The sequence below is a fragment of the Eptatretus burgeri genome, chromosome 2 (genome assembly GCF_056783735.1).
Source record: "Eptatretus burgeri isolate ZD-2024b chromosome 2, Ebu_testis_v1, whole genome shotgun sequence".
Taxonomy (NCBI): domain Eukaryota; kingdom Metazoa; phylum Chordata; class Myxini; order Myxiniformes; family Myxinidae; genus Eptatretus; species Eptatretus burgeri.
In genome coordinates this window covers 23887682-23907031 of record NC_140962.1, presented here as the reverse complement: position 1 = coordinate 23907031, position 19350 = coordinate 23887682, and the positions used below count along the sequence as shown (strand labels likewise).

Sequence of the window (19350 nt, the reverse complement as noted above, 5' to 3'; positions counted from 1 at the left end):
AACAAGAGTGAAAACTCCTTTCTGCTGATTCTATCTCTTTAACTTGTCAAGCAATTTTCTCATGCCTTTCAGGATAGGATACCATGTGTTAACTGTAGTGAGCTGAGCAAACATGCTTTGGATTATACAGTTTCTTTCTTGCTATCCAATACTCCCTTTGTCTGAACTACTTGTTTGCTGTAAGTGAAGATGCGGTCCAGTCAATCATCAGTAATTCAGAGAAAACACCTTCTTTACTCGATCCAGATCTGTCATATTTGATGATTCCCTGACGTTTAGTTCTGTTTCCACTCGTAACGTAAATTGAAACCACTCTTCTGAAGGTTACAAATGATATTTTGTATTTGGTGGACCAAGGATTAGCAACAATCTTACTATTTTGATTTGCATCCTGTTTTCATACCTGGTGTTGGCTTAATGGTTAGTGTGGTGGGCTTGGGATCCTAGAATCTTGAGTTCAAATCCTGTGTTCTGTTGAATTAATACCAGGTGGGGTTGACTCAGCCTGTCATCTTTCTGTGATTGGCAAAATGAGTGCCAGCTTGCTGGGATGATTGAACCATTTGAGTATTCTGTGTTGGAGTGATGACCTGTCCAGGATTGTGCCCAATACCCAAGGAGACTGCTTCGGCAGCACTGACACTCTGCTTGGTCCTGATGGATGGGTTCTGCTTTTCACACAGTTGACCATTAATATTGTTGCAAACCCGGGGGTCGGGGGCGAGAAGACCATGAGGGAGGAAGCTACCTCGGGTTCCCACCAGACTTTCCGGAATCGCAGGCCGTTGCACACGAATACCTTTGTGACGTGGCGGATTGCTAAATTGATCATTAACGCCAATAACTCGACCATGTGACTTAGGGTCCTCCATCTAATAAATACCATTTACCTAATGGTCACGTGATCTAATTACCGGGAGACACGCCCTCAGTAAACCTTGTTCAAACTGGATCACCTTGCCAGCAGATGCAGCTGAGCATAACTGCCAAGGACGTACCAGCTTGAAAAACAGATCATTGGGGGATAACATCCCAGCTAGGCAAGAATACGAAACATGCTGGACCAATGAAGGAAAAGATGAAAACGAGCTGGGAACATTTATATACAAAGCATTTATTTACAATGAAGTGATGAAAGGTATGTGGCACAGTAAATTTGGGTTTGTTATTATGTAAAGCAGGGATAGCAAGGAATTTGTGGGGTGCAACAAAAGGCAAGCAATGTTAGAAAAGCAAACACAGAGCAGACTTATCCTGTGATCACTTCCACAATCTTAACTTATGCTATGACAGGTGCCATCACATACACACACACACACACACACACACACACACACACACACACACACACACACACACACACACACACACACACACACACACACACACACACACACACCTGAGGAAGACTAGATAGCCAGGAAGAAAAAGAGAAGATGAGGATAAGCAGCCTCGCAAAACCTGGTGCGGTCGGCCGACCAACGCAACCCAGTACGCTTAGGAAGAGGTAGGGGGAGGAATACTGGTGTCTAAGGTGTGGAAGTGGGAGATGGTGCAGTGCAATATGGGGGGTACGGTGTCACGCCAGAAGAAAATGTGATTGCGAGTCAGTAATGATGCTCTTTTGTGCATCCAAATGGGAAGAGATAGAGGGGTGGAAAGAGAGAGTGAGGAAGGAAGATGCCTAAGGTGACAGATCCCTAACCTAGTCATGCATAGGTCTGTTAGTGTAGCGTGTACCTCTGTGGGATTCTCCGCTTGAGTGTTCCCACTTCGAGAGTTGGTGCATTATCTCCGGCTTCGAAACTTTGCTGTGGCTCGTGTCAACGTGCGCTCCGCACTGGTCCTCCGAAATAAGCACGTCTCAGTCGCACACCAACCGTGAGTGAAGAGCCAGCAAAGGGCAGAGGCAATGAGGAGCAGCCAACACGGAGCCGACACAAGCAGAAAAGAAGGCGGCAAAGAAGAGGCGAAGAAGAGGGTAAGCGGCTCTGCGATCCACCTTTTATAAGCCGCGGGCGAAGGGTGGGGTGACGACCCGAAGCAAAGCGCTGTGACCTGAATTCCACTTCTCTATTACACGACAGCGGCTCTTGCGGCCCGAGCCATGCCCTGCCAGGCTCCTGGGGCCGGAAGTGGTCTTATTCACACATCTGGCATGACACGGCACTCGCTCAATATAGTGTATATGTCGGCAACCTGGCCCTGAATGTGCTCCAAGTACAGTCTGAATGCCGAATCGCAATGCACACCCACCACCCACACCCTCCTCCCCCTTCTCTTGAGCCAAAATGTACACCTGCACCCTGTACCAAACTCCCAGATCGCTCTTCCCGCGATCCCTCCTCGTCGCCCGTCTTGCCGTGTTGTTCTGGTGACTGGACGAGGGTCGTATCAATCCTGTGTGCTCACACGGGACATTCTCGGCGAGATGCTGTTGGTGCTATTAACGTCCATTGCTCGTCCCCGCATCATGCGGTTCGAGTACAGCTCGAGCCGTGCAGCATGCCTCTGTTTAGTAGCGAATTGTAGTGATGCAGAGGTACGAGAGGGTGCGGGAATATTTTTCCTGTGCGCGGGAGGTGTTGGTGGTTGAAGTGGTGAGTTTTTTGTGAGCGAGGGGTGAGCATGGTGAGATGCCATTGGAAATTGGCACGCGATTCACATGCTGTATAGTGTGTTTGTTCTTATGTTAATTCTCAGCCACGGGAGGCTGTGTGGTGTGTTTGCTTGCTTGCTTGATTTGTACCATGGCTAAAAGGAAAGGGTTGGAATAGAAATCAGAATAGAAGATAGAGACATAGCTAATAGACCTACCTATAAGATCCACACAATGCACTTTGTCCCCTTAACCCACAAGACATGAGGGGAAGGTCTAACTGCATGAAAACTAACAAAATAACTGTTTGGGGATCAAAATAACTGCCACAACGACGCGCTGCTCTGGCGCATGCTCCCATACCTGACCTGACCTGGGGATCACTGTAAGTTGGGTTCCATTGCCTTAGAGGCGTGCGGTTTCGTAGAATCACAACAATATTTTGTTTGACCTTGTTCAAACTAGTTGTGGTACCACCGAACCTGCTCTTGAATGCTTTAAGTCTGATCTTGCAGATAATATATTGTTACGTGGAAAGTGAAAGGGGGTGGGTGGGGGGAGATCCATTGCTAGATTGTGGTAAGTGTAACATGGTCCGTGTGTTTTGAGTAGGTTCGATTGCCATATAACAGGGTCCTGTCAGAGAAACTCGTTTTGGTTCACATGATGCTGAGGAGGCAGTGTATGTAATTTATAGGCAGGATACTCAGGGTAATATTGTATGCGGAAATACATCTTGTTTGTGGGTGAGGCCAGGTGAAGACTTCCCTATCATAAAAAGGCACATGTGTTGCACATTTCAAAAAGGCCGTCACAATCTGTCTGGCCAGTGTGTGTCAGCCATGGTGGTGTAATGCACTATGGGGCCCGAAAGGAAGGAAAGATTTGTTTTTATTGGTGCCGCCTGATGGGTGTGGCGGCCTTGAGAAGGAAGCCGCCCAGGAGGACTGGAGGCTGAAGAAGAGGCACCAACCAGAGTAGGTCACAAGGACTGGTTCAGGATGCACGTCCCGAGGTGCTGATCGTCGCTGGCGCTCCTCATGGCTGGCTTGTCTCATTTTTGAGCTCACTTCGTCACTGGCTTACAGAACAGGAGGCATCATTGCATTCCACCCTGCTCATTGAGCCAAAGGAAAGTCGTCGATGTCCGCAATTTTAATGTTTGTGTGTGTGCAAGTGTGATCTGTGGTGCCGAGTGTGGGTTCGGTTTTATTACTTACGAAATCTAAAGATTTCGTAAATATATTGATGACTTCCGTCCTCTGTTTGTGTGTTTGTTTGTGTGTGTGTTTGTTTGTGTGTGTGTTTGTTTGTGTGTGTGTTTGTTTGTGTGTGTGTTTGTTTGTAGACATGATAACTCGAGAAAGGAAGAAGCTACCAATGTCAAATTACACCACGTGATTCAGGAGGGTGATGGCTAGCGCTGATTAGATTTTGGTCAAAATACGTCAAAGGTCAAGGTCACAGTGAGGTCAAACATTCGATTTTTGATGGTTTGGTACAGAATCATCGTAGAAACTTCTGGTTTGCGTCGCTACCTTCTCCAGAGACAGCTTTTATTAGACAAGGTCAGAGGTCAAGTTGACGATTTCCTAAGTACCAGTCTATGACTGCTTGGTTATCTATTTATCATTTTATATAAATTTGCAAATTCCCTTGTCTCTCCTTGTGTCTGTTCATTTGGATGGTTGTTCAGAACTGCTCATCTCATTCACCTCCCCCCCCCCCCCAATATTCATTATAAAATATACCTTTCAAAGGTAAGAAACCTGTTCGACGCATCTGCTTCCCGTGTGTGTGCCATCAATTTCAGATAATTTGGGTGACCTTGGGGAATGGTAAAGATTAATAACTGAATGCAGTAGGTTGGAAACTGATTGGTCATTTCCATGGACAAAGGATCCCGGCGCAGATGGCCCATGTTTCAGCTCTGTCCGACGTGATAGTATATCAACTGTAAACAATGTTTTTTTTTTTATTCATCAGATGAATTTCATGACTGTTCACATTTCACAGAGATCTGTTCTTGATGCACTGTCTTTTTCTTTTTTTCATCCACTCGATACAGTTCTATGGAATTTTATTTGAAGCTTTTATTATCCTGCTAATGCCCACATCTGCTTGTCTACTCCACACTCTCAATTTTTGTCCTCCTGCAATTCAAACATGGATGTCCAATTATATTTTTCAAAATTAATGTGCTGACACTGATATGCTGATCGTTGGCTCGCCATACATTATTCAAAAGATTCAACGCACGATACTGATACTTGGGGAATATCACCTGTTCTCTGCTTGTGTGAGTTCAAATCTAGGTGTCATGATGGACTCAACATTTCGCTATATTCTGCATATCTCTATAATCTTTATTTCATCAGAATAATATTGCTCAAACCTGCTTGTGCTTAATGCAGAGGATGACTTAAACGTTTGGTTCATGCTCTCGTTACATCATGTTTGGATTACTGCAACTCACATGTCTCTTCTCTCGAGTAAAATTCTTGTAGCTGACTCAGAATGTGACAGCCAAGCTCGTAGTAAATTATCACCTCACTCCAATACTCAAAACATTACACTGGCTCCTTGTAAGCCAATGTATAGATTTTGAACTATTGCTGATAACTTTTAAATTATATTTCTGACTTCATCACACTTGTAGCTTATATCTGTGCAAGAGCATTGATGTCTTACAAGAGGAATCTTCTGATAGTTCCTTGAACTATGATGCAGACTTTTGTCAATCAATCATTCTTCACTTATGCTCCTCACCTATGGAACTTGCTACTTAAAAAAAAAAAACTACGTAGCATCATCAAGTATGGTTTACGGCATCGTCAATGACTTTAAATATCACATATTCTTACAATTGCTTTTTCTTAATTCTCTTTACCATTATTTTTTTGTGAAGCACTTTGAGATTTTGTTTAAAATGAAGAGCACTCCTTAAAAAAAGTTGAGTTAATTGACTGATTGATTGTTATGCTCTGCATAGGCTGAGAAATTCTCAATTTTGACAAAACCAATGCATGATTGCCAGGAAAGGCAAGTGTTTGGAAAACTCACATTTGGCACATCTTCTTGAAGCAAATCAATAATGATCTCACAATCGTTGTGATATTATAATATAGAAAATGTATTTATAAAGTCAGAAACATCCGATTGTATTTGCTAATATTGAAAGTATGACAAAAGGTGATGACCCCTGTGACTAGGCGAATAAGGAAATAACTGTGACCAATGGTACTTGTCACAATGATGGTAGGATTGACTTTCTGAGTGAATATGACCATTGGCTGTGGAAGACCTTGGTCACAGGGGGGTGTGGGAGAAAGAGAGAAATGGGGCAACGAAAGAGTGGAGAAGGGTAGAGAGGGAAAGAGAAGAGGTGGGGGAGAGAGGGGTAGCGAAAGGGGGTTGGGGAGACAGAGAAGTTGAGAAACACTTTCACTAGAAAACTATAATAAAAGTTCGACAGGAGTAAGTCTGATTCTCTTGTTGGAAATGGTGGATTAATGAATACTTTGTTCGTACTACATACCAATCCATCCTGGGGGTGTCCTGCTTGATCGGGGTCAAGTCGTGAACTGCGTGGAATGTTCCCACGTCAATGATGCCGATAAGGCGACATGTGCGTGGTGCGTGATCTATCAATGCCACATGATTCAGGTTCACACCAACCCGAAACGGCAGGCAACGCAAGCCGAGTTGTGCTTCATGCCTCACTTCATGCCATGCATGATCTGTGATAAGGTTTGCAATGTGTTCCCTGATCTGCTTCATATTTGAGCTGTGAACCACATTGTGACATTTGATGTAGTGGAGGAACAATTCCCATGGCTAAGCAAACATCAGATTTTGAAATTATACCACGATGCATGTAGTGATGCACACAATATGATTTTATCCCCGTTTTTTTTTTTCTTTTCTTTTTTATCCATGTGGCCGTTGTAGAATAGGAACTTATCTTATCAATAATATCAAATGTTTGTGCATTTGTTTGTTACTCTTTCATCACCGAACCATAGCACCTGGAAAAGAGGCCCCAAATTTGGGTGTAGGGTGTAGGTACTTCCGAATCTGAGCAAGGTTTCAAGCTCCTGCACGTTGGCCTTGAAGGGTGTTTTTAGGCCAACAGAGGTCGCCAACAGAGGTAGTGCTGCCGCCAGCACGCAGGAAAAAGGTAACCACCATGAGGCCAAAAACTCCGTATCTTTTCAATGTCCAACATGTCCCGAAACCCCTGCCAGGAAAAGCTCACCACCATGAGGGCGATAACTCCATACGTTTTCATTTCACAACATGCACTGGAACCCCTATGTAGTTTTTAATTCATGCAGTGACAGGTACCCAAGCTCGTCCTCTATACTAATAAATGTCATTGTGTCAGTGTTTGTTCTCCATAACTCCAAAACTATAAAACCGTGCAGCCTAAAACTTTGCATGCATCTGAAAAAAAAAACTCCAAGGAAGTGCAAGAGTGTAAATTGGGTGTTTGGGTTCATTAAAACACTCCTTTTGAAGATAATTAATGGCCTTGTTTAATTAAATCCTTCATCAGGCGATCCTCAACCACTTCACTCTCTGGGATCTTAAGGCGTATCCTATATAACTTCATTGGGATCTGAATCCGCCATGTTTTTTGGCCAACTCAACTCTACCTTGACTTGGAACAGGCCACAATGATTTCTTTATGATAAAGTTTTTTGTTTTTTTACTTTCCTCACTCATATTTATCGAATGCCTGTTCATCAGAGCTATGAATCGCTGGGTACATTGAAATGTTGATAAACGCTGGAGATGGTTTCAGAAAATGCAGGTTTCAGAATGTGGAATGCAGTTCTCCCAGAGCAGGCTCAAAGTATCCACATTCATTTTGGGAAGGGGTCATGATTCATGGACCAAGCTGTGAAGCTTCCCCTCCCTTCCAAGCTTCCTCTCCCTTCTCCCTCTGGCCTCTCTTCTCCCCTCCCGCCTTCTCTTCCCTCAATCCTGTCTCCCTCCCCTGCCTCCTCTCTCTCCCCTCCCTTCCCTCCTCTCTCTCTCTCTCTCCTCCCTGCCTCCTCTCCCTCTCTCTCCCCTCGCTGCCTCCTCTCTTTCCCCTCCCTCCTGCCCTCCTCTCTCTCCCCTCCCTCCTCTCTCTCCTCCCTCCCTCCTCTCTCTCTCCTCCCTCTCTCTCTCCTTCTCTCCTCTCCCCTCCCTATTCCCTCTCAGCCTCTCTCCCTTCCCTCCCTCATCTCCCCCCCCTTAACATCCTCATCAGTGAAGCGACGGGTTGTATTTGCTAGTTATTTCATAATTGTAAAGCAGAAGCATTCCTTCCAACCTATATCTTCATCTCACCATTCCAAAGTGAATCTTTGGGTTATTTCTCTGAAATAAGCTCATACAATGGGTCTCGGTGTCTGTCCGTCCATCAACATTTGAGTAACACTTCTCCTCACAAATTACCACGTCGATATGGACCAAATTTGGTACAATGCATCAGGACAGAAAGGTCTCATGGGGTTGTGCTCCCCATCTGGGTGTACCCAGAAAATTGGGTAAAAGGGGGGGGGTTTACCCCAAATATTCGTATTTTATTCATAAATCTTCTTCTCAGAAACCACCAGAGGCAGACCAAACTCGTTACTCGGCATCGAGACCATGCCCTTACCTTAAGTTGTGCTCCTCATGGCTGTATCTCCCCTGGAAAGGGGTCACGGGACCCCTCCACAATTACCTGAGTGAGATGGACCAAATTTGGTACAAAGCATCAGGACAGTAAGGTGTCATGGTGTTGCGTTTCCCATCCGGATCCGCCAATTTAAAGGGGGTGAAAGGGGGAATTTGCCCCAAATATTGATATTTCATTCAAAAGTCTTCACAGAAACAGATAACTGGATCCATGCCAAACTGGCTATGCCGCATTGTGACCATGCCCTAACCCTACGTTGCGCTCCTCATGGCCGTATCCACCCTGGAAAGGAAGCCATGACCTCCCTCCCCTCATCCGTCATATTCACGAAAACATTTTCCTCACAACCTCCATGACTGATGTGGACCAAATTTGGTACGATACATCAGAGCAGTAAGATCCCATGGGGTTGTGCTCCCTCATCCTATAAGAGGCTGAAAAGGGGCTTTTGCCTCAAATTCAGGTAATTTATTTCAATATCTTCTCAGAGACCGATGGCCAGATGCAGACCAAACTCTTCATGAAACATAAGGACGATGCCGTTAATTTAAGTTGTGCTTCCCATGACCGTACCACTTCAGGACCGTACCCCATAATCCCTCATATTCATCCCGCCTGTTGGGGAAATAACCGTCATTCCCCCACGTGGCTATTTATTTTTTAATTATCATGTAAATAAGACATTATCTCCAATTTCTTTGGTTCTCTTTTCAACATTACTTTCCACTGAGTATTAGTTTTGGTACCAAGCCTTTCAGGCTGGGAAACCTATTGTTATTGTTCGGATTATGAGAGTTCCAAGCCTACAACGCTGGGTAACCTATTGTTATTGTTCAGATTATTGGAGTTCCAAGCCTACAAAGCTGGAAAACCTATTGTTATTGTTTGGATTATTACAGTTCCAAGCCTACAAAGCTGGGAAACGTATTGTTATTGTTTGGATTATTACAGTTCCAAGCCTACAAAGCTGGGAAACCTATTGTTATTGTTCGAATTATTTATTTATTTATTTTTCCCGTATGCTTTTCGCAGGTTTATTTCGTTTTTAATTTTCATATTTAATTAATTATATTATCTATTATCCAGTGGACTGGCAGGATAGCCTGAAGGTGTGCACATGCCTTTGAGCTGTCCCAACAGGGTTCAAATCTCGACCCAGCTATAAACTTTCTTCCTGGTGTTTCACAGGCAGGGCATGGTATCAATGTGCCATCCCTTAGACGGACGTTAAACTGGGCATTCCATCTGCTGGCATTAGCTGGTGGACGTTAAAGATGTCACGGTGTCCTTCCTGAAGAGCGGGCAAGCTATTGCCTGCACCCTGAACAAATTCCAAATTCTTGCCCTGATCGACTGCTGGGAAGGCAAGGCCAAATCACCCAACATTACACGTGCGGAGAAACTGTTGTGGTCGTACCAACGCTCTGTGAAGAGTATGGAACGTATCATCAAGCATCATATAATCCAGTATGATACCGGGGCATTCCACATGCTTACTCCCTCTGCAGCAAAATAGTAAGTTCAATCACAGGCCTCTGCTTTGTATGTACTTCACAGTTTGTGGCCATTTTTAACGAGTTGTATGGTCTTCTCAAATTATTGAATTAAATTTTGACGATTTGGAAAGGATCTTTTACTCTGTAATGAATGACTGCTTCCTAACACTTGTGCATTTCCTTTGCTTATTATTGTTTGAGATACAAAATGCACACAACTACAGCAAATGCATGAAACGTTTTCCTTTTTTGTTTCCCTATAATACCTATTCAGGCAACCACCCAAGGCCTGGTGTCTACTTTACCACCAGTAACAAATCCCTGGGTTCAGCGTCGGACACCACATCGTCAGCACAGTGGAAATCTCGGTGTAACTTCTTTGCCTGGTGGTTTGTCCCAATTTTCTAAGTTCTCTCCAGTTTCCTGGGCATCTGGGACAGGCATGCGTTACACCCGGGATCCAACTATGCCTTTGGAGTTAGATTCTCCAGACTCACCTGATGGAGACTGCTATGTACTGCCAATCTCAAGCAAGGGTGAGTCAGGAATTACAAATGAGATGGCGGCATGTATCTGTCTTTTCCCCACCAACATGGTGTGCTTGTTGTATAATTAATTCCCTTACTCCACAACTTGTTTTTCTGTTTGAAGTTTTCTCCTTTTTTTTTTTGCTCGCTATCTATTGCTGCACAACCTTTTGAAGGTTAAATGGACAAGTAGGTATTGCTGTTCTATCAATGGACTGAGTAAGGAAAACATGAGGTGTACAAATCGTTGTTTGAAGACATCAGATATTTGCCGAGCAGTGCTATTATTTTGGTTCATTTTTCCACGAGGAGTTTTTGTTGTTTTTCTCTGCTCAATAAAATTCGACAACTTTGTGCAGAAATATGAAATGTTGAATAACCAGATAATTCCATATACTCATTGCCTCGTTCTACACTAGGAGATTCCAACCAGCTAATCAACGGCAATCTAGGGCCACCACGCCCATCACATCTCACTTTGGAGGGTCCAGAGTATGAGAGCCTTATGGCCGCAAGCACTCCATCACCAAGCCCTGAATGGAAATATAATAACACAACATTGCCTGCTGAAAATGGGTCCTCTTTCTACAAGCAAGATGAAAACAGCTACAGATGGAAAACATCAGACATACACACAGCAGTTCCAGTGCCTGAACCAAACCAAGAGCGAGTGGAAGGGCCTGCAGAAGGTCATTATCTGGTGCCACGTGCACCGAGGACGAAAGAAGTATACCAAGTGCAAGATTTTGGAGAATCCGGGAATATGGAAGAGGGTGGGGTAGATGAAGAAGACGTGAATGTAAAGGTTTATGAGGAAGAAGAAGATGAAGGAGTTTACTTGACTCCTCAAAGGCCTACATCTTTGGAGTCTGGCTCAGAGGAAGCCAGAGAGCAACAGTACATGGAGATGGAAGTTGCTGGAAAGGTTGGTCGACGAGTATGGCCGATGGAAGCCACAAGACCGACAGCAGATGAAAATGGGAATCGCTTTGAAGCACCATCTAGTGACGAGGCTTTAGATGAAGAATTAAATGAGAAGGTGACAGGATGGGAAGCCACTTTGCAGGCAGGTTTACCAAACCAGCAGATGCAACTCAAAGGCCATGGAATCTTTCCTGGTCGAGAAAAAGTTATACGTCTGACAAGTTTGGTGTAGCCATTGGCATCGTTCAAGAACTGAGAGCCTCTGTCGAGCTTCAAACTGGAGTTGCTTTTGGTTGGGCTCCCTCTTATGGTTCTTGAACGCACTTTTTTCTAGCACCTTAGCTCGCATGCGTCATCGAGGCATGCTTGCGAATTGTGTATGGAAAGTTACTCTTCCATTAAGTTGATTTGCAAAAGTTGATGCTCCATTTGAGTAGACCTTGCAAGTATTAATACTATTTGACCACAGTAGGTAAACAAGGCAATGTAAATAGCTCAGTATGATACTGTAATGCATAATTTCAGTAACATAGGCCTACAAATCTATTATTGAATCTCCTTGGACACATCTGAATTTTACTGCCATTCTTACAAGTCCGTTTTACTAGTTAGCTTTTCAGGTTGTAAATACATTTGCCATTATCAACAAAGAATGTTATTTATATTTTTAGAGTCACTGGGATGTAACAGCTGCACACGTGTTATTCCTGTGGTTTAACAAGAAGTAAATAGCGTAGCTTTTAATTGTACATTGTACATAGGCAACAAAATGTTTGAGTCACTCTTAGATATTTGACACATTGACTCATTCTTGGTTTTGCTGCGGTTTTCCGTTTTAATAAAGTTTTTTTTTGTCACGTTGATGTGCATAAGGTCGTTTTTGTTTTGTTTTGTTTCATCTTTTATCCTTTCTTTTCATTGTGGCTTGGACTTCCTAAATCAGACAGAAACAATCGCATTGAGACATTCACACAATTGCCATGACAACGGAGAACATTGTGAGATGGATGCTTTCTTTGCCTAACAAAGGGCCTTTTCTTCCAGCCTCCATCTCCCAAGTATCCACATGGAAATTGGACGATTTTACTCCGATATTCCACTGATCCAAGGCATCCATGGCAAATGCTGGATGCTGATGAAACATTTTTGAATAATGAGCATTTAGGTCATGAATATTGAAAACATGAATTATCTGAAGAACACTCTTTTTGAACAAGGATTCAATAATGTAATTAAACAGTGAAGACCTCAGTAATATGATTGAAGGACTCTTTGTACAAACAAAATGTTTACTCGAGTATCGGAGTGTTTAATCACTGAGGCTCAACTGCTCAAATTTGGTTACGACACACATTTCAATATTGTTTGTGTGAAATCTCAATACTTCAGTTGCTAAATATCCTACCTCTTCCTTATGAGGAGAGCACATGACATATTTACAGTGCCTCTGAAAAGTCTACGCCCCATTTCAAATTTTTCACCTTTTCTTGCCTTATAGTCTGGAATTAAATTGCATTAAATCAGACTTTTTCCACCTTTATTTACACATCGTAACCCACAACTTCCAAGTGAAAAACAAATTCAACAAATTTCAGGAAATTAATTAAAAATACAAAACTAAAATATTGTTACGAATTTTGGCCCGTCCGGGTGCGATCGGCCACGTAACTCGAATCGCGACGCGTCGCCCACCGGAACGGACAATTCAGTCGTGACCCTCCTGGAACTACCGCCAGGAGCCAGTCACGGGTGGGGGTTTAACCTCACCATGATCGTGCCAATTGCCCACCCGCGCAGGATAGGGTTGCTCGCCAAATTCGACCTACCTAAGTACCTGCGCGAGTGGTCGACCGGGCGATCGTACCTCGCTGCAGGTCGACTTCGGACACAAACCGCTTAAGCAGCTCGTTCCATGCGGCAGGGATAACCAAGCGGAGTTATCATCGACCTTGACGGTTCAGATTACTTATCGGGTGTTTCGACCAACTATCAATCCCTTACGTGATGCAAGATGGAACTTTCAACCGAAGGAAAGGACACAACGAAACGGGAAAACAGTTTGACAAGCAAGCACTTTTATTTCACACACACAACACACGCACGTAAGGCAGTAATGCAATGTGCAGCAAAAGCAAAATGCAACAAAAGCAAAAGCACTACTACCGACTATAATTATTTACAACACTTAAACAATTATACTTGTCGGGACTCGGCGCCACATCATTCATTCAAAATAAACAGGAAAGACCTCCCCATAGGCAGGGAGGTAGACGGGGTCCGTGGACCAAATGTGCGCGGAACCTGGAGGAGCGACCAGGTCCACGAGACCGAAAAGGTCTGACCCGTGTCCTCGTGATGCGATGGCGGGCAAGCCACAACATCAGCCCAGCTGCGCCCCGACTCCGTGCCCCTGGCGTGGTCGGTGAGCCCTCTCCGGCGTGCTCCGCGCCAGCACGGTTTGGTCGGCACCACGTTTAGGGTGGGGAATAAACGGGGCCACCAGCACTATCTCAGCGCGGATGGGGGGGGGGAGGGAATTGTTGATGCTCAGGGTCGAGCGAGGGGAATGGCTGGCTGGCTTGGTCGCTTGTGAAAGCGAAGGTGGCTCGAGTCCAGCGACGAGACGACACCAACGACGAGACGAGTCCAGCGACGAGACGACACCAACGACGAGACGAGCCCAGCGACGAGACGACACCAACGACGAGAAGAGCCCAGCGACGAGATGACACCAATCACGGGAAAAGCGACCCCCACAGTACAACAACGAGTTCCACACAGACTGGCGTCTTTTATAGACCGGGGGAGGAGCCTGTATGCAGATTTTAGGATCAAAACGCGATTAGAGGCGGGGCCACGCCACCCTCTGTTCAGCCATTGGTGTGGCAAAAAGGGGCGTGAGCCTCTTTTGATCCGAATTCCTTCCTGAGAGGAATTCACATCCATCGCGCTTGAAGGCGGGGCCACAGCGCCCAACGCTCGCCCATTGGATGGAGGAAAAGGGGCGTGAACCTCCCCTGATCTGAATTTCTCTCCCGTAAGGAATCCATTGCACTCGCGGCTTGCTGCGTTCGGCAGCAATCACCGAACGGCTTCGGACAGTACGACGTTCGGTGTTGACTGGTGGTGGGGTCGATGGTTGTGGAAGGAAAAAGGCGAAGGTGGTGGGGGGTTTGCTGTGGTGGTTTGGTGGTTGGCGGGCATCGTTTGGGAATGGCAATGAAGCGGTTTGCGGGATGGAGTTGTGAAGGTAAAGAGGCGAAGGTGGTGGTGTTTGAGTTGTTGGCGGCTTAATGGTCCAAAATAACGATAGAGAAAGAAAAATGGCTAACTCAAAGCGTCGCAGCCCGGATGAATCACACATATTCCCTCTAAACAACAGGTGTGGGCTAACTACACACGAACTTATCTCACCTGAGGACCCTTTATGGTGTATTGCGAATTTCCACAGCCGTAACAATATCTTGGTTGGATAAGTATCCACCACCCTTATAATAGCAATTGTAAATTGGCTCACATGTAACCAATCACCGTAAAAATCACACACCAAGTTAATTGGCCTCCACCTGTATTAAACTGCAGTGATTCTGATTATTCCATCATAAAATCAACTGTTTCTGTAGGTTTTCTCTGCTGGGTAATGCATTTCACAGCAAAGATTCAACCTCGAGCCCCAAAGAGCTTCAAAAGACCTCCGGGATAAGTTGTGGAAAGGCACAGATCAGGGGATAGGAGAGGTATAAAATCACCCAAAGAACACCATCCCTACTGTGAGGCATGGTGGTGGCAGCATCATGTTATGGGGATGCTTCTCATCATCAGGGACTGGGGTACTTGTCAGGATAGAAGGGAAAATAGATGCAGCAAAATACAGAGAAATCCGAGAGGAAAACCTGCTGCCCTCTGCAAGAAAGCTGAAATTGAGACGGAAGTTCACCTTTCAGCATGACAACAACCCAAAGCACACAGCCAAAGCTAAACTTTGGCTTGCTCTGATTCTCTGGCCCACACCCTTTGTCTGGTTCTTGCTCTTGCCCTGGTGGAGAAACGGCAGCACCATATGTGTTCTCCAGATTCATGCTCCAGCTGTTCTGTACCAGCTGTGTGCTCTTCCCCATGTGCCTTTTTCCTCGAAAATTGCCCAGTTCTTGTGTCTGTGCTCAGGTGTGTGTGTGTGTGTGTGTGTGTGTGTGTGTGTGTGTGTGTGTGTGTGTGTGTGTGTGTGTGTGTGTGTGTGTGTGTGTGTGTGTGTGTGTGTGTGTGTGTGTGTGTGTGTGTGTGTGTGTAACTTTTTGGGGAAGGTAGATAGTTGTCTTGTGTTTTTATGTTCAGGAATTGCACTCCCCATGTTTTGTGCAATAAATTATTTATCTTTTCAGGAATGTCATTCCCCGTTGCCCGAATTTGGTTGTACCAATGATTGGGGTTATTTGGGATCCCTGGAAGGTGAAATTTATGGTAATGTTATTTTATAACCACGACATGTTATACCAAGCTGGATTACAGGCCTGTGATAACCACCCAGAGTTGTGAGAAACAGTGATGGTTTGGTTATTCTAGAAGTCTCGGTAGCTTCAATGTGTAACGCAAACTACATCGGTGTGGTTGAATCCAGTCAGGAGGTTGCCGTCCAAATGACACTCTAAACCTACTGCAATATTGATTGAATAAATGGCTGCAGATCTTCGTATGTTTGCATCATGAACCAAGGACATGGATGGGGTTTGCGAGCTGCAAGTTTGATTGGTCGTGATGACATAAAATGCTGCAATAGTTTTTCCAAGCACTGCTAAATGGAAGGGTTATGAAAGTGCCAAAAGGCGAATTGTGTTCCACAGTGTTGAAGCATATAATTCAATTGATATTTATAAAATAAAGTTTTTAAAGTTTGCAGAAGAAAAAAAATGTGAAGTTTACCGCTGTTGAAACGACATCTTTCACACCACCTTATTTAACATATTGCATTAGTTCTTCGTGCCTGTAGTTTATGTCCTTTATAACGTCATTAACAACAGCAAGTTTCCTGTTTGGAATGATTTTCAATTTTGAATGACTGCCAAGCAGGCAGACAGAGAAAAATTATCTCACTCCTCTCTGCACATGCATGATCCAGACAAATTCAGAGCCAAAGTTCTGCCAAACGACAATTTTGTTTTCCGATTCATGTTCTGATTCATTTTCAAATTATAACATTCAGTTGAAAAGAAGTTGTTCCTTGATCTTAAACTGACATTTGTAGACAAACAGAAAAGTGAATCAATTGCCTAATTCCGCTTTTTGCTTCGTGCGCTTGGAAATGAAAAATAATGAGGAAATATTCATACCACACCACATATGGCATGGAATTAGTTAACAACACCAGTGGATGAAATGGCCTGGTGAGTTGGGGTGAGCACAGGGAGACAATTCATCTATCCCACAACCAACTCTTGAAACATGTCGGCAAAATGTGACAACTCTGATGGGAATGGTTCTACCTGAGCTCCATCCAGATCAATAGGCCTGGATTTCACCAGAACGCAAACCTTCACGTCCAATTCTCGTGACTCTACACATACCAGCATCGTCTGTCACACTAACGCATTGTTTCTGCCCAGTTGATTACTGGTGAAAAGTTGGGGTTGCAGTCAGAAAGGATGAATTGAACAAAAAGAGCAACTCTGACCTATGGCATGACATTGACGTCATGCATATAAAACAGCATCATGTTGTATTTAGAGTAAGAATTTCTCCTTCATTTATTGTAGGGTTTGACCAGTTCACTTTAGAGAGAAGTTTCTGCTCCACACTGCCAAGAGCCAACAAGTCTGAAATTCATACCATTGGGTGTTCCCTCTCTGGGCTGAACTGGTCGATAAAATTGAGGATTTATAAATATATTCCTGGCACTGGCTGCAGATCTCCGTATGATTGCATCACGATATCTTTTGACATTTTACTTTTGTTGTGGGATTGTGATGGAACAACATCCAAAGATGTCGTAATTCTAAACCAGAAGAGAATTGTTGTGTCGTATTGTGGTGTCATAATGTGGTTTCATTCTTCATTGTTGTTCTTCTTCTTCGTTCTTACTCTTCATGCTTTTTCTTCATCCACCCCACCCTTTCTAGACATATAATCTTTCCAATCACTAACGATAGTTGTTCTTCTGAGCAGACCGCCATTATCTATAAGGTAATCATGGACCACGTGTCATGGTGCACATCATCACTTTACATTGAATTCCCATTTCTACCAATACAAACTCCAAGAAATTGCTCCTTTGAGGTGAGACAACTCCGAACACATCGGAGCCGGGTAGCCGCTCGTTCATAGAGCATTCGTATCAGATATCCTTGCATCACCTTGAATCTCCCTCATGCATTTCATGATTATGTTTGTGTGGAGAAAAAGACCCAAGGAGGCCCTTGATGGATTAATTTCTATGAAACGATGACATCTGGCGTTCAGCTTTCATATATTCCTTGCTCTGACCAAAGCAAGAACCGCTGACTCGACGTGAATATTTTTGTCTCTTCCCACCTCTAAAAATTGCATAGTTTAGTGAATTGAACAGCAGAGGGCACTGCTACCTTGCAGTGGTGTTAGCAGTATTTTTTTTATTTTATAGACATGTCTGAGCTCATGGAACATTTAAGGGATGGTCAGCATATGTGCTTTTGACTGCACCTGTCTGCAACATTTTGAGATGTCATGTTATTTATTGTTTTGGCCCCAGATCTCAATGGTGAGACTCACTGATTAAAAATAAAATCGCACCCATGGCCAAAGGAAGTGGTTAAGTTTGGCATTTTTTATATGAAATGTAACATTCAAAGGTCAAGGTGAATTAATTGGAGCATACGTGGAGAAGCCGAAAAACGGGGAAGTCTAGAAACGAACAAAATCTATTCGAATTACCTTTCAGAATTACCTTGTAGAATACACTTTAGAACCCATTAGAATTATGCTATAAAACCCATTAGAACCAGTCAGAATTACCCATTCGAACCCCTGAGAATTACCCTTAAGAATCCTCTAAATTATCCTTTAGAAGCCTTGAGAATCACCCTTTAGAAACTTTTATGATTACCCTTTAGAACCCTCGAGAATTACTCTTAATAACCCTTTAAATTACCCTTTAGAACCGTTTAGAATCACCCATGATAACCTTTTAAATTATCCTTTAGAACCCTTAGAATCACCCTTTAGAACCTTTTAAATTAGCCTTTAGAACTTTTTCGAAACAACCTTTAGAACCCCTTAGAATCACCCTTCAGAACCCATTACAATTATGCTTTATAACCTTTTAGAATTACCCTTTAGAACCCTCTAAATTATCCTTTAGAAGCCTTGAGAATCACCCTTCAGAAACTTTTATAATTACCCTTCAGTACCCTCGAGAATTACTCTTAACAACCCTTCAAATTACCCTTTAGAATTACCCTTTAGAACCCTTTAAATTATCCTTTAGAACCTTCTACAACTACCTTTTATAACCCTTTAAATTACCCTTTAGAACCGTTTAGAATCACCCATTATAACCCTTTAAATTATCCTTTAGAACCCTTTAGAATGACCCTTTAGAACCTTTTAAATTAGCCTTTAGAACTCTTTAGAAACAACCTTTAGAACCCTTTAGAATCACCCGTTAGAACCCTCTAGAATTACCCTTTATAACCCTTTAAATTGCCCTTTAGAACCGTTTAGAATCACCCTTTATAATCTTTTAAATTACCCTTTAGAACCCTTTAAGCTATCCTTTAGAACCCTTTAGAATTACCCTTTAAATTACCCTTGAGAATCACCCTTTTAAAATGACCCTTTAGAACCCTTTAAATCACCCTTGAGAACTGAGATGTGTCGGTAGTTCATGATAATGCATGTCTCCCTGGGTGCACCGGGGCGTGGTTAAGTAGAGTCATGTGACCCGCCCATGTTCCGATGCTGTGCTGTGCTGTATTGTGTCCGTGTCCAAATTAAACCTGGTGTTCCCACTTCAGAGCCTTCATCCCTGTCTATCGAGTACATTGCAGTGGTGAGGAGGATGTCTTTGTGCATCGGCATATTGCAAGAATACGCAGTGGGGGATGATTGGGAAGACTATCTTGATCATCTGAAGCAGTACTTCGTGGCAAACAAAATGGACAC

General features: G+C 43.7%; 1 protein-coding gene across 3 annotated transcripts in view; it reads left to right on the top strand.

The window, feature by feature from the left end:
- LOC147031601 (receptor tyrosine-protein kinase erbB-4-like) overlaps positions 1-12081 on the top strand; it is a 219296-nt gene extending 207215 nt beyond the window's left edge. For all 3 annotated transcript variants that reach the window (XM_085865871.1, XM_085865887.1, XM_085865878.1), the window contains 2 exons: positions 10044-10305; positions 10716-12081. In XM_085865871.1, the coding sequence (XP_085721997.1) occupies positions 10044-10305; positions 10716-11452 (999 nt within the window). In that variant the 3' untranslated portion in view covers positions 11453-12081. The remainder of the gene's footprint in view (positions 1-10043; positions 10306-10715) is intronic.
- Positions 12082-19350: the final 7269 nt, after the last annotated feature.